Source organism: Ceratotherium simum, chromosome 22, assembly GCF_057802395.1.
Source record: "Ceratotherium simum simum isolate JZ-2026a chromosome 22, ASM5780239v1, whole genome shotgun sequence".
In the NCBI taxonomy this organism is placed as follows: domain Eukaryota; kingdom Metazoa; phylum Chordata; class Mammalia; order Perissodactyla; family Rhinocerotidae; genus Ceratotherium; species Ceratotherium simum.
In genome coordinates this window covers 25,791,862-25,806,640 of record NC_141921.1, presented here as the reverse complement: position 1 = coordinate 25,806,640, position 14,779 = coordinate 25,791,862, and the positions used below count along the sequence as shown (strand labels likewise).

Here is a 14,779-nt window from a genome sequence, read left to right as displayed (position 1 = left end):
GAGTGAGTGTCTCTGCCCCTTTGAGGTTCACCTCCCTGGGGCTGCAGGAGGGTTGTCACCCCCACTCCATTAGGTCTTTACGGGGGTCTCTGTCTAGGCGGGACCCACTGCCACAGGGCCAGCCCATCTCCTCCCCTCTGCCCACAAGGCAGAATGAGAGGAAAGGCCTGGGGTTGGCTCAGCAGGGACTGTGGTTAGACAGGACGAAGGACTTCCTTCCGGGCTGCAGGATGCTACCTTGGGAAGGAGCCAGAGGTCATGAGACTAAGGCTGCTAGGGGAAGGGGTTTCTTCCAGGGGAATGCTTAGGCCAGAGTGGGCCAGTGGGTGGATCAGCTCGGTAGTGACCTGACTTCCAGAGACCCTGGAGGGGCTCTGTTTAAACCTGCCCCACGGCTCCCAAGATGACAGAGACAACAGACAGCAGAGACACAGCAACAGGATATTCTAGGACAGATGGCAAGAGGAAAGAGATGACCCACTAGACATATGCTGTTCCCTCTACCCTGAACACTCTTCCTAGGGTCTGGAGTGGCTGACCTCTCATCCTTCAAGCCTTGATTGAGAGTTACCTCCTCAGACAGGACCTCCTGACCAACCCATGCATTCATTCAACTTTTACCGAGCCCCAGTTATGAGTCAGGCACTGTTCTAGATCTGTGATAAGACAAAGGCCCTGCCCAGTCCATATAAAGTAGCAGCTCGCCCACTTTGTTCTTTTCAAACACAGGACACTGTTTATCTCTGATCTCTTGTTTTTATTTTTATTAAAAAAAATTTTTTTTTTATTATTTTTTTTTTTGTGAGGAAGATCGGCCCTGAGCTAACATCTGCCAATCCTCCTCTTTTTGCTGATGAAGACTGGCCCTGGGCTAACATCCATGCCCATCTTCCTCCACTTTATATGGGACGTCGCCACAGCATGGCTTGCCAAGCGGTGCATCGGTGCGCGCCCAGGATCTGAACCAGTGAACCCTGGGCCGCTGCAGCGGAGCGCGCGCACTTAACCGCTTGCACCACCGGCCTGGCCCTCTGACCTCTTGTTATTGTCTGTCTCTCCAACCAGAATGTAAGCTCCTGAGGGCAGGGACTTCAACTGTTTGTTTCACCCAAGTGAATCCAGTGACTCAGTGTACACACCTGGCACAAACCACTGAAATGGGCCCTTGATAAATACTTGTTGAATAAACAAACGGACACTCAGAGAAACAGAGCCATGCTAAGAGGTGGGTGTAGACATTCAGAGATGCACAAAAATGTGAAGCACACACAGGATAATGGCTAAGACAGTGCCCTTCAAGCTGACCCTGAGCCCTCCTTCCCTTAGGTCATTCAGCCTGGTCACCAGGCCCTCGGCTAGAGTCATTCTGGCCTGGGGCTGACCCAGCTGATGCCGGAAGGCACCACCTATCCTGGTCCCCGCGCTTCCCACGCCGGGCACAAAGCTGGCATTATGTTTGAGGAGCCCTGTTTGGAGCTCTGTCTACTATTTTTTTAGGTGTCTTCTGACGAACAGAAATTTTAATATAGTAAAATTTGTTAATTTTTAAAAACATACTTGTCGCGGTCCGAGAAGGGCAGGGATGAATAACCCCGCAGAGACCCACGCGGGGCCCGCGGTGGATCTCCGATCGCGGCTCAACCCCCACCCCCACCCCCCCACTGGGTTCTCAAGCCGGCAAGGCAGCGGCCGCCGGGGACGACCTCGTGCTCAGGCCTCGCCCTTCCCCCACACCTCCGCTAGGCCCCGCCTCTAGACCCGCCCCTCGGAGGTCGCACCCTCTTCTGGCCCCGCCCCTCAGCAGCTCTCACGGGCGCAGGGGAACCAGATGTCTCTTCCTTTTGCCCAAGAATTGGCAGTTAATATTCTGTCACCGGTGCTTCCACCTGGAGCCAGGGAAATTGGGCCCACAGGATGGAGGTAAGTCTCCCCCTCCCTCCGGGTTACGCCCACTCTGCCTAGTCCCGCCCCTTCCTCAGCTCTCAGTCGCCTCAGGCCCCGCCCTTCCCACCCCCTTTCGCCCCCTCCTCCCGCTCCCAGGTACCGTCAAGACCAGCCTATCCAACCCCTGACCGGCCCTGGCTCTGGGGATCCGCCCCGTTCTCAAGACCCCGCCCCTCTGCAATATGTCCCGCCCCTCTCTCTCCAGGGCCCCGCCCCGAGCCCTCACGTGAGGCGTGGGCGCGCGCCGTAGCAGCTGGGCCAGCGCTCCTAGGGCACGTCGGCCAGGCGCGGGGACCCCGGCCACAGGAGCAGGTTGGGCGCAGGCCAGCGCCAGGCAGCGCCCGGCGGGCGGCGGCCCTGCGGACTCAGCCGCTAGTCGTCCGGGCTGCGGCGGGAGGCGGGCGCCGGCAGGACCGGGCCTCGGCAGCCCCAGAAACACAACTCCTGGTCCAAGCGATGCGGGGTCGTGGCACGGGAGGCCTGCGGGGGAGATGGAGCAGCGGTCGTCCTAGGAGGCGCGACGGGCGGGGAGGAGGGGACCGCCTCGGATCGGACGCGGCGGGGCGACGGCCAGGGTCACTCCTGGTCGACTTAGAGGGTCGACGGGGAGGGGGATTGGAGGCCCCCACTGGGGCCTTCCCAAGGACCCGGGCGCTTCCTCCCCACCCGCTGCCAGACCAGGGCTCTTTATCCCGCCGGCGTCCTCCCCCGGCCCCCTCACTGGGACAGAAGAAAATTCACCACGAAGTGGGCAGTCTCGGTGAACAGCATGGTGTCCAGCCCGCCTGGCCCAGCTTCGGCCTCTTTAATACCTGCCCGCGCCTGGAGGGGTTGGCCTGATAGTCCATAGTGCCCCAGGCCTGGCTGTTTTTAGCAAGAGGCTCTGTCAGCTGGCAGAGGGGTTGGGGGCAGCGCCAGCCCCTCTGGAGGGGTCTAGTCCATGGTGTGCCTTCACCAGCCGCTTCAGGAGGAGGGAGCGGTCACCAGATCTCCAAGATCCCCTGAGACACTGCGACCCAAGACCAAGGACAGAGCGCAAGGACAAGCAGAGGCAGCAAGAGTGGGCCGAGGGCAGGAAGGTCAGCTGCCCCTTGGATAAACCCTTCCCATCCCTCCCAGGGGCCTTCAGACTCTGCTCACAGACCCCTGATGGGGTGCTCAGGCAGAACCCACGCCTCAAAAGGCTTAGGAGCCTCCCACCTCTGCCCCTCATGGCCCTATAAGAGCCTTTTCCCTCCCTCCAGGGCACTCTTTGCCCCTCCCCCAGAGCCCCAGTAGATAGTTGTATGTCATAGTTGCACATCCTTCTGGTTGCTGGATGTGGGACACGGCCTCAGCATGGCGGGAGAAGCGGTGCGTCGGTGCGTGCTCGGGATCTGAACCCAGGCTGCCAGCAGCGGAGGCTGTGCACTTAACTGCTAAGCCACGGGGCCAGCCCCTAGGGCACTCTTAAATGTCAGAGGCAGAAGGCTCCTCAGCCAACCCTAGTTCAGGAGTTGTTTTCTGGAGGCCATGAATGAGCTTCTGGGGCTCCAGGACCACCTCAACTGTTTGCAAAGTTCCAAACACATATATTTTTGGAAAAAACCTAGGAAAGATCCCTGACAACCCCATCTCCTCCCCAAAAAAGTTAAAAGCTCTTATCTGGTTTAACCCACTCTTTTTGCAGAAGGGGAAACTGAGGTTCAGAAAGGGACAGAGAGAAGCCAAAAGTAAAACCCTGCTACTCTGCCTGTCCCCACAAAGGGTGAGACAACACTTTGTACCCTTGTTCTGCTCAGAGCATGGGGTTCAGGGCTCAGGGCTCAGAGCCCAGGCTGGGCCATGTCCCTGACCCCCTGGGGATCCTGAGGAACGTGCTGGCCCAGCTCTCTTTCCCACGTTGCCAGTTTGGGCTGTTTCCCCCCCAGTGACTCACACTGGCTGCTGGGGAGAGTGGGCAGCTGTTCTGAGCCCCCAGAGCCCAGTACAGGCCCTGACTTGCCCCCTACTGTGCAGCCATATTTGGAGATTTAATCTCCTCTTTTCCGTCCTTGGGGAATCTCCCTCCTCTCATCCCTTCCTCTTTTCCCTGTCTCTAACCTCTCCCTCCCTAATGGCTCCTTCCCAGCAGCAAACAAACAGGCTCCAGTCCTTCCTATCTTTGAAAAAGAAGAAAGCCCTCCTTTAACCCGGCGTCCTTCTCCAGCTCCCCTTCACAGCCAACATTCTTGAAAGAGTTGTGTGCACACGCTGTTTCCACTTCCTCACTCAACCCCTGCAATCTGGCTTCCTCCCCCACTATTCCACAGGAACAGCTCGTCAAGGTCACCGCTGAGGTCCTTGGTGCTAAATCCAGGGGATGCTCCTGAGGCTTGATCTCACTTGACCCCTTAGCAGTGGCCAACGTCGACACAGTCAAATACTCCCTCCTATTTGAAATACTTTTGTGCCCTTGTTTTTCTGGGCACTGTGCTCTCTTGATTTTCTTGTTCTCTTACTGGTTGCTGCCACATGGCAAATTTCTCATCCTTTGCTCACTGCCTCATCTTGGGTGTTCTTGGGCCCTCTACAGTCTGTCCCAGGGGCATCTCATCGGTTCCCTTGCTTTCTGTGTCAGACTCGCTTCTCGATTTCAGCCCTGACCTCTCTTCCCTGCCGCACATCTGTCTCCTGGACCCCTCTCCCTGATGTCCCACCTCACAGGAAACGTGTCCCACATCTGCACTTCCTCCCATGTTCCTCAGCTTGGCTGTTTTCTCAGTTGCCTGAACTGGAAATCTGGGCTTGGTTCTAGACTCTTCCCTCTCTCTCCCTTTTCATATTCAAGCAGCTATGAAATCCTGTCCTCTCCAGGACATATCTAAATCCCATTGCTTCTCTCTGTTTCCACTGCTAGCACCTGGCTCAAGGCTCCATCGCCTTTCACCTGGGAGGCTGCAGCAGCCTCCTGAATTGTCTCCCCGCTGCCACTCTCCAGCTCTTACCTGGTCTGTTCCCACAGAGCAGCCTGCGCTGTCTTTCCATAACATGAGTACGTCCCTCTGCACAGTGTCTTCAGCACCAGGTTTATCCATGGCACATACCAGTCCCAGCCGAGGACATTTCCCCAGGGATGTCTTTGCCTGGGTAACTGCTTCTCATCTCAGCACCAGTGTCAGTTCCTCAGGGAAGCCATTCTGGACCCCCAGCTGGCTCTGCTATTCCATTTCCTCACAGCACTGGGGCCTCTGTTCTGTGGATTTATCAAACAGTCATTCACTAGCTAGTCTAAACTGCAGACATTCTACAACCTCCTGAGCCCTCCCATTCTAGGCTCTAAGGATGTCAGAATGAGTATGAAACAGCCCCTGCCTTCAGTGAGTCCATGGTGTAGTGGGGAAGACAGGCATTCAACAGGGATCAAGGAATAGATAAGTATACAGTGGGACAAGCAGGTGCTGTGGGAGGAGCACAGGTGGTCAGGGGAGGCCTCTTTGAGAAGTGACAATTGGTGGAGATCTGAAGGATAAGTGAGATTGAGAGGGAGGCTATTCCAGGCAGAAGGAACAGCATTGCTTAAAGGTGGGAAGAATGTTTTGTGAAGAGCTGAGGGGTGTCCAGTGTGGCTGGACAAGTGATGTAAAGAAGTCATTGATGAGGGGCCGGCCCTGTGGCTTAGCGGTAGTGTGCGCGCTCCACTGCTGGCCGCCCAGGTTTGGATTCTGGGCGCACACCGACGCACCGCTTGTCCGGCCATGCTGAGGCAGCATCCCACATATAGCAGCTAGAAGGATGTGCAACTATGATGTACAACTGTCTACTGGGGCTTTGGGGAGAAAAAGAGAAAAAAAGGAGGAGGATTGGCAATGGATGTTAGCTCAGGGCCAGTATTCCTCAGCAAAAAGAGGAGGATTGGTATGGATGTTAGCTCAGGGCTGATCTTCCTCACAAGAAAAAAAAAAGTCATTGATGAGATTTAAATAGGAGAATGACAGAGTCTTTATAAAGTAATTCTGGACTGGAAGAATCAAGGGAGGAAGGAATCACGGAGACCAGTCAGGAGGCTGCTGGAGTCGTCTAGATGAGTAGTGATGGAGGCCTGATTCACAGTGGTGGGACTGGCATTTGGTCAGAATGTGGTCACCTGGCCTGGGGGCTGGGGAAGAGAGGGGGCATGAGAATGATTGCAGAGACCTTACCCCAAGGGCAGGTGGGGAGAGGCCAGTGGGACCTGGGACACCCATAGCCCTGTGGTGTCCAACCCACTGATCTACCTGGTGTCAGGTTGCCTGATGTCTTCCCATGGGCCCTCATCCGTCCTTCTTCCTAGAGGAGCAGATGGAGACCTAAGAGGTAGAAGGCTGCTAAGACCTGGGAGGGGGCAGAGATGAGGAGAAAGGGGAAGTTGGGTCAGAGTCAGGATGTAATGGGGTTTCAGGGTAAGTGGCATCTGGGGTTTCCTCAGAGTCTGGAAATTCCACTGTCTCTGGCTTCACCCTGAGACCCCCAAATTCTGAGATGCTCAAACTCAGGGGCCCAGTCCTTGGGAGCCCTGAGGGCCCTCTAGGGGCTGTGAGTCTACATCTGAAAGGCCGCAATCTCCTAACAGATCCCCAGGACTCTGGACAGTTGCTAAAGTCAGTGCGCAGCGCACTTCTCATGAGCTGGCCCAACACCCATTAGCTGCGTGATCCCCTACAATCCTCACGCTAACCCTCGGAGGCACGTAGCTTATGTATCCCCACTGTACACATGAGACTTCTAGCAGTTAAAGAACTTGCTCACATTCACACAGCTAAAACAAGGCAGAACGAGGATTTGCATCAAGGTTTGACTGACATCAGAGTCTGTGCTTTTAACTCCTGTGCTATATTAAGCCTGTCGACCCCCTGGTTGGTTGGCTCACTAAGGGGAGGAGGCTTTGTGGGGGATTTGTTTGTGGATGGGGTGGCTGCTTCCCTCTCATATCAAGCAATGGGAAAGGGTAGTGCTGACATCAGTTGTTACCATGGCAATACAGCAACCCTTTCCCTGCCATCTCCATGGTAACCCGGGGGGCCCATATGTACTTCGCCCCCTCCTTCTAAAAGGGGGTCCCTTAGGGAGGGGCTGGCTAATAAGGTATCTGAGAGAGAAGTCAGGGAAGGCAGTGATTCGAGCATTCCCCTTTCCCTGGGCCCCTCCCCGTTCCTCAGTCCCAGAGAATAAGGCTGGGATCTGGGGGTCCTGCTTTGGGGTCTGGGGACAGCTTTACCCTCTAGGGTGAGGGAAGCAGCTCTGCCTTTCCCATCTGGGGATTCCCCTGGAAATGCCCTCCCCCCGCCAAGTTCCTCGGCTCCTGAGTAGAACTGCTGGGAAGTTGGCAGAGGGAGGCAAGAGGGATTCCCCAACCCTCTCCAAGGCTGGACATCACCCAGCCCCTGGGGACAGGGCTGGCTGGCTCTCTGCTGCCCCTTGAAGCCAAAGGTAGGAGCGGCAGCCTCTCTTGCTCATCAAGTGCTAGCTGTGCCCAAGATTCCTGCCTGGCGCCGTACATGTGACTTTACTGAAACCTTCCAGCAGGTGTCATTAACCCCATTTCACAGATTTGGAAATGGGGACTCAGAGAGGCTAAGTAAGTAGCTCAAGGTTGCACAGCTAGTAAATAGCAGAGTCAGGACTCAAACCCAGGACTAGAATTTAGGCCAGTGACTTTTCCAGGGGGAAAGAAAGAGGAAGAAGAACCAGGATGGAAAAGAAGAGAAATAGGAGAGCGAAGTGACCCAGGTTGGAGCCTGTCATGCTCCCTGTCACCTACAGAATAAAGTTCAAACTCAAGGCCTCCTTGACCCAGTTTCTCTTCTGTGAACCCCTCCCTGGATCCCCTCAATTCTGAGCAAAGGCATGGGATCTGTCAGGTTCAGGCCTGGGTTCTCAGCACCTGGTGTGGCTCAAGTAGGTATTGGTGGAAGTTGACTGAACTGAATTCCTTGAACTTGCCCTCTACTTTCTTGCCTCTGGGCCTTTGCCCACAATGTTCCCTCCACCTGGCATGCCCTTTCCCCTTGCTCATGGACACTCTAGAGCTAACTAGCCCCAGGGTCTGGCCCATTGGCAAGGCTTGTGTCTGGAATCTTGGCATCCCTCAATATCCAAGCATATGGGAGGTGGCAATAAATCTTTTAAAGGAAAGGAGGGTTGAGAAGATGGGAGAAAGGAAGTAAGGGAAAAGAGAAGAGAGAAAGGAAGAATGGGAAGGATTCAGCATTTTGGTGCTGGCAAGGTCCTAGAGATCAGCTGGTGCCTTTTGTTTTTTCTTTTTTTTATACCAGTGAGGAAATGGGCCCAGAGGGAAGGGAATTGACTGAGTGAGGCCTGCCAGCAGGTCGTTACTAGGCTATGTGAGATCTATGAGGGCCAAGGTCCATGTCTGTCAAGGTCACTGCTGAATCCCCAGTGCCCTGCACAGGCCTGGCTGGTAGACCTGTACTGTCTGAGTCAGGGACATAGCCTGAACTAGAACCCAGTGGTCTGATGACTGGTAACACTGTCCAAGGCTCCTGATCGCCATGGAACAGAGTTCCATGGAATCCTGACTCCTGCCACTCTCTACCCCTTTTTTGCAGGTATCTTTTTCTCCCAGCATACCCAATCTTCCAATCTTTGCATAAGCTGTCTCTGATCCCAGAATGTTTTTTCTTCAACTTCTGCTCATTATTTTCTGATGATGCTGTCAATCATCCGGCTATGCTTGCACCTCAAGGGAAGGCTTACCTATGGCTCAGCCTGGTCAATTATAGTCTCCCATCTCTCTGACAATGGTGATTGGCCCAAGGAGTGTGCACATGATTTAAGAAGGGCCAGTTATTGCCCTTCCAGGGATAGGTATACTGAGACTGGAGAAAGCAGCTCCCTTCCTGGGATTTCCAAGCTGCTGCAGCCATGTTCTCTGCCCAGAGGAGATAATCAAGAATGATGGGGCAGTCTGGTGGGGTTGAATCCTTGGTTCCAGCCCAAGGATGCCCTGGTTCCTACAGTTCTTCCTTTAATCACTAGCTTATGTCCTTCCCAGCCACTTCAAACAATCAATTCCTTTTTTGCTTAAGCTAACTTCAGTTGCTCGCAGTGGAGAGAACTTATCAATACAGAGGCCAATAATTTTTTCTCTCTGAAATTACAATGGCCTCCTAAGGAGGGTGAGTACTGTTTACCGGGGGGAGGCCCTTTTTCTGCAGAGCAGCAGCATAGGTTGCTAGGCTGAGTAGGGCCTGCATGGAGTATGGTGGGAATGGGAACAGCTGGATTACTCTACTTAATAGAGAGAGGAACCGAGAGTCCCTGGGGGGTGGAGTAGGGCTCTGCAGGAGGTCAGGGTGGAGGAGGAGAGGAGTGAAGGAGAGAGAGGCCAGTTCTATGGCCTGAAGCCAGGGATTATCCTGGTGAAGGGGAAAGATAGGCATGGAGGGGCTTTCAAGAGCCAGGGTATTTAAAGGACCAGAGGACTGAATGGTCAAGTCTAAAGTCCTCACTTTGAAGTAGACTTTTTTTTGGCAAACGTCCTCTCCTTCAATAAGCCAATAAGTCCCAATAACGTTTGGGACTGCCTGGGAGGGTATTTTGTGTGGAAGTTGAGAAAGGTTGCCCTTCACCGTGACCATGGGATTCTGAAGTGCTCTGGGGAGGGCTTGGACTTCTACCCCATGTGGATTAGGGGAGGGGTGTTGAGTCAATTGTATTTAGATCTCAGGGGACAGGAGACTGAACCTGACGTTTGGGTTACATATATTATTTCCAGTGTTAAAATAGTACAGGTTCATGTTAGAATGGCTATAATCACCAAGACAAAAAACAACAAATGTTGGAGAGGTTGTGGAGAAAAGGGAACCCTCATACACTGCTGGTGGGAATGCAAACTGGTGTAGCCTCTATGGAAAACAGTATGGAGATTTCTCAAAAAATTAAAAATAGAAATACCATACGATGCAGCTATCCCACTACTGGGTATTTATCCAAAGAACTTGAAATCAACAATTCAAAGAGACTTATGCTCCCCTATGTTCACTGCAGCATTATTCACTATAGCCAAGAAGTGGAAGCAACCCAAGTGTCCACTGACTGATGAATGGATAAAGAAGATGTGTTATATATATACAATGGAATACTACTCAGCCATAAAAAAGACAAAATCATCCCATGTGCAACAACATGGATGGACCTGGAGAGTATTATGTTAAGTGAAATAAGCCAGACAGAGAAAGACCAACACCATACGATTTCACTCATATGTGGAAGATAAACTAATACACAGAGAGAATAGATTAGTGGTTACCAGAGGGGAAGGGGCTTGGTGGGTGGGCATAAGGGGTAAAGGGGCACATATATATGGTGATGACAAATAATAATATACAACTGAAATTTCACAATGTTATAAACTATTATGACCTCAATAAAATAAAAAAAGGACAGCAAAAAAATATATAATAATGCAGGTTCTTCAAAGCAAAATTAGAAAGTGGGAAAATACTCGTTCAGCTTAAATACTGCACTTCCAGGCAGCCTTCGTGTCATGGCCCCTCTTATGGATGGCTTTTAGAGCGTTAAGTCTGAGGACACTGAGGAATGTGCTAGAATCACCCATCATCTGGGGGACCTGGGACAAGTCTTTCAAGCCTCAGTTCCCTCACCTGTAAAATAGGAATAAGAAATCGAAGTTTTTCAAACAACTTCTTCCTCAGTCTTCTTTCTAGGAATAACCAAGACTCAAGATGGACAGGGCAGCTCCTAACCCCTCCAACAAAGCCAGAGGTGCCCAGGGTAACAAACAGCAGGTAGCAAAAGCTAACTCCATCCTGGGAGAATTAAGTGAGCCTGGTGTGGGTGGCCATTCTCTCTACTCTAAGTTGTCTGTCCACCCCTCTCCAGTGCTGAGCTGCTCTGGGCTCCCTGAGTCCGGCACAGTAATGCCAATTCCATTCGAGAACCAAGGAGAGGGATGGGAAGAAGGATGAGGGAGGGTCCAAGCTGAAAGGTAGTCCTGAAAGAGGTCAGGACCAGCAACAAATGGGGGGAGGGGTTGGCCCCCAGCAAGAAGAAAGGGGACCCGGAAAAGCATGCCCCTAGGGCTGGGTCCAAAGGAGGAGACAGCCCAAGGGAAGGTGCTATTGGATGGGGCGGAGCAGTAGGTGGGCCCGGTCCGACGGGATAGACATACACAGCCAGCCCGGAGTGGAAAGAACAGTTTATGCTGTGCTTTATTAAAATGTGCATCATTCTTTTATTTTAAAATGTGCATCATTGTCTCGTGCTCTGTGTGCGCGATTTCAGCGTGGTGGCCCGCGGCTGGCCTCGTTCCCGCCCGGCTCCCGCGGAGCCGCCGTGCGCAGGCGCACTCAGGTGGCGCGGGCCCGGGGGCTCCCGCCCATGGCCAGATAGACGTCGATGGGCACGTGCAGCAGCGTCAGGCAGTGGCAGCCCGGGCAGCGTCGAAGCGGCCTGGAGAGACGGGGCGCGACAGGGGACGCTGAGGCGGGGTCCCGGCCTATCTTGTCGGGGACGCTCCCGGGGAGGGCACCTGGGGTCCCCGAGGTTTGGGCATATACTGGGGGGACGGGGGTGTCTGGGGATGGGAAGTGGGACAGGGGCGGGGCCGGAAGCGCTCGGCGCGCAGCCGTCCGCCCAGCTCCCCCTCGGGACGGTGGGGAGGGCCGGGACGGCAAGAGGGCTCGCGGGGGGAGGGGCGCCGGCCTCACCTGACTGGGTTGTGCTCCGTGGCTACCGGCTCTGGGCTGTCCTGGGATTCGGGGGCGGCAGCAAGGCCAGGGGAGTCTCCGGCCTCAATGGGGAATCTCCGACCCTGCGGGGGCTCCCGGGCACTCATGTCCAGGCTCCGGGGCACTCTGCGCGGGGAGTGGCGGTCAGGCTGCTCCCGGGCCGCCAGGCGCCCCCTCCCCGCGCCCGCGCCCTGGGTCGTTGCTCACCTGCCGGAGGCCGACGCCGGACCCAGGCTGAAAGCAGCTGCCTGAGCCCTGGCTGCGGGAGGACGCTCCGGTCCAAGCGGAGCCGGGCAGGTGTCTGCGGCGTGTCCGGGCCCGGGCGTCGAGGGGGAGGGCTGCATTGTGACCCGGGCCACGGCGCGCTGACCTCACAGAACCCGTTCCTCCCACTGAGGAATCCCCCAGCGCTCCCCGCCGCCCCGGCACTTAGCGCGGCCGCGAGCCAGGTGCTGGAGGGCTTTTGCCATGGCGCCTTGACACTGGGTGGCGCAGACCCCCAGCTGCCCGATGGGGGCGCAGGAGGAGACGGCAACCAGCTGCGAGGCAGCGTCCACCAAAGGGAGCTCGGCATCCTGGGCCGCGCAGACACCCGTGTGCGCCGCCCCCCCGAAAAGCCTGCGACTCACTGCCTGGCGTGGAGGCGGGGGCGCACTAGTGACTTAACCCGCGCTGGGTTTGGTGGTGGTCGTTTGAGGGCAGGTACGGGCTCTGCCCATTTTGGCTAAGGGTCACACAGCATTTACATCACAATTGGGCCGGAGTTTTAAAATGTCCGGCCATCTCCCTTCCCACTACCCGCGGCTGCTGTGTACAGACGGAGAATGTTCTAGCGCTGGGGGCGGCTGCGGATGAAGTCCTTGGGGGGAAAAGTAGCTGGCCAAGGGCAATGGTGGAGTAGAGCTGCCTCCTGGAGGCAGCATGAGCTGAGAGGGTGATAGGAAGGAGGCGCTAGACAGCATGGAGGACTTTCTGCTCTCCAATGGGTACCAGCTGGGCAAGACCATTGGGGAAGGGACCTACTCAAAAGTCAAAGAAGCATTTTCCAAAAAACACCAAAGAAAAGTGGCAATTAAAATTATAGACAAGATGGGAGGGCCAGAAGGTGAGCTGGGGCCCCTTTGGAAGAAGGGAGGGCTGGCTGAGGTGGGTGGGTGCTTCCTCCAGTCAGAAGGCTCATTCCCTCCTCCCTTTAGTCTGGAACCAGGGAAAGCAAGAGAGATGGTGCCTCTGGGGTAGGTCAGTGGGGAACAGAGAATGCTGGGAGTCCAGGAACATCACACCCTCCAAAACCCAAAATTAAGGTGGCAGGAGGTGGAGGGTCCTCAGAGGCAGAACTTGAGCCTGCCAGGCCTCTCTTATTCCAGGAGGGGAACAGAGAGAGGCCACGGCCAGGGCTAGCAGAGGGCAGGAGTTGGTGCCAAGGCAGGTAGAGATGGGAAAGACAGGGCTCATGGAAAGAACTGTGGGTCAGGAGGCAGGGGTGGGAGGAGCTCGCTCACCTCACTGTGGGCAAATCAGGCCTCATAACTGAGATTCAATGGCTTTGTCTAAAAGTCCCCAAAGCACCCTGATATCCAAGGTCTCACAGGCTGCTCACAACAGTCCCTGAGGCTGGCAGGGACTAGTTCCTTTGAATAATATATTAATGCAAAAACAATAGAGGTGAACATTCTTTGCAATGTCCAAGCAGCTAGACATTTAAGACTGTTAAAGGCAACCAAGGCACAAGACCCAGACGTGATGGGCAGACAGAAGCTGGAAGGTAGGAGACAGGAGTAAGGAGTTAGGCCCTTCCAGCCTTGATACCCCATCTCTTTTCCCCTTGTTTCCTCAGAGTTTATCCAGAGATTCCTGCCTCGGGAGCTCCAGATCGTCCGTATCCTGGACCACAAGAACATCATCCAGGTGTATGAGATGCTGGAGTCGGCCGATGGGAAAATCTACCTGGTGATGGAGCTGGCTGAGGGAGGGGATGTCTTTGACTGCGTGCTGAATGGGGGGCCACTGCCTGAGAGCCAGGCCAAGGCCCTCTTCCGTCAGATGGTCGAGGCCATCCGCTACTGCCATGGCTGTGGCGTGGCCCACCGAGACCTCAAGTGCGAGAACGCCTTGTTGCAAGGCTTCAACCTGAAGCTGACTGACTTTGGCTTCGCCAAGGTGCTGCCCAAGTCACGCCGGGAGCTGAGCCAAACCTTCTGCGGCAGCACAGCCTATGCTGCCCCTGAGGTGCTGCAGGGTATTCCCCATGATAGCAAGAAGGGTGACGTCTGGAGCATGGGTGTGGTCCTGTACGTCATGCTCTGTGCCAGCCTACCTTTTGACGACACAGACATCCCCAAGATGCTGTGGCAGCAGCAGAAGGGCGTGTCCTTCCCCACTCATCTGGGCATCTCGGCTGACTGCCAGGACCTGCTCAAGCGGCTCCTGGAACCAGACATGACTCTCCGGCCTTCCATCGAAGAAGTTAGTTGGCATCCATGGCTAGCAAGCACTTCGTAAAAGCAATGGCAAGTCCTCCCCAATAAAGTAGGGGGAGAAAGCAAACCCAAAACCCGCTTCTAAAATGGTGATATATATTTTACACTTTAAGTTTACTTATCCTAAAACTTACCTACACCCTCCCCAGCCTTACTTCTCTTTTCCTTTAAAGATCTTCATGGAACCAGAGGGCCTCGTTCAGACTTCCCTTTTATTAAGGCTGACAAGTGATTTTCATACAGGTGTTTAACTAAAGTTAATTAAAAATAGACCCCAGAATCATACACATACACGGGGAGGAGAGGAGAAAAATGACCAAGAGCAATCGGAACCACTGTTGTTGCAACTTCCTTTCCAAATAAAAGCAGAAGTGTTGGGAATGCAGAAACGGTCTTGATTCCTTGTCTTGGTGAGAGGTCTGTTGGAGGCCCTGTCCCTTCCTCATCCCAAAGGCCAAGCCGAGTCTGGGATGAGGACAAGGGACTTCCCCACGACCCAGGCTAACCCCCATCCCTCCCCCTCCCCCAGGCTCCAAGCGGGCAGCCACCCTGCACATGGTGTGCATCCTGCCCTGCCTCCAAGGGCAGCTGCCATGGGGGACAAGAACAGACCCCCAGACACCTTCCAGCTTCTGTTGAATCTCT

The 14,779-nt window shown here is 54.7% G+C and overlaps 2 protein-coding genes across 2 annotated transcripts; one reads left to right on the top strand and one right to left on the bottom strand.

Annotated features, from left to right (window-relative positions):
• Positions 1–11,110: 11,110 nt before the first annotated feature.
• On the bottom strand, positions 11,111–12,006 carry FAM229A (family with sequence similarity 229 member A). The gene is made up of 3 exons (XM_004425899.3): positions 11,862–12,006; positions 11,634–11,780; positions 11,111–11,376 (listed from the first exon to the last, which is right to left on the bottom strand). Exons 1-3 carry the CDS (start codon positions 11,996–11,998, stop codon positions 11,274–11,276), a joined length of 387 nt encoding a protein of 128 aa, XP_004425956.1. The 5' UTR covers positions 11,999–12,006; the 3' UTR covers positions 11,111–11,273.
• Positions 12,007–12,614: 608 nt separating this feature from the next.
• On the top strand, positions 12,615–14,156 carry TSSK3 (testis specific serine kinase 3). The gene is made up of 2 exons (XM_004425898.3): positions 12,615–12,759; positions 13,492–14,156. The coding sequence occupies exons 1-2, from the start codon at positions 12,615–12,617 to the stop codon at positions 14,154–14,156; spliced, it is 810 nt and encodes a 269-aa protein (XP_004425955.1).
• The last annotated feature ends 623 nt before the right edge of the window (positions 14,157–14,779 follow it).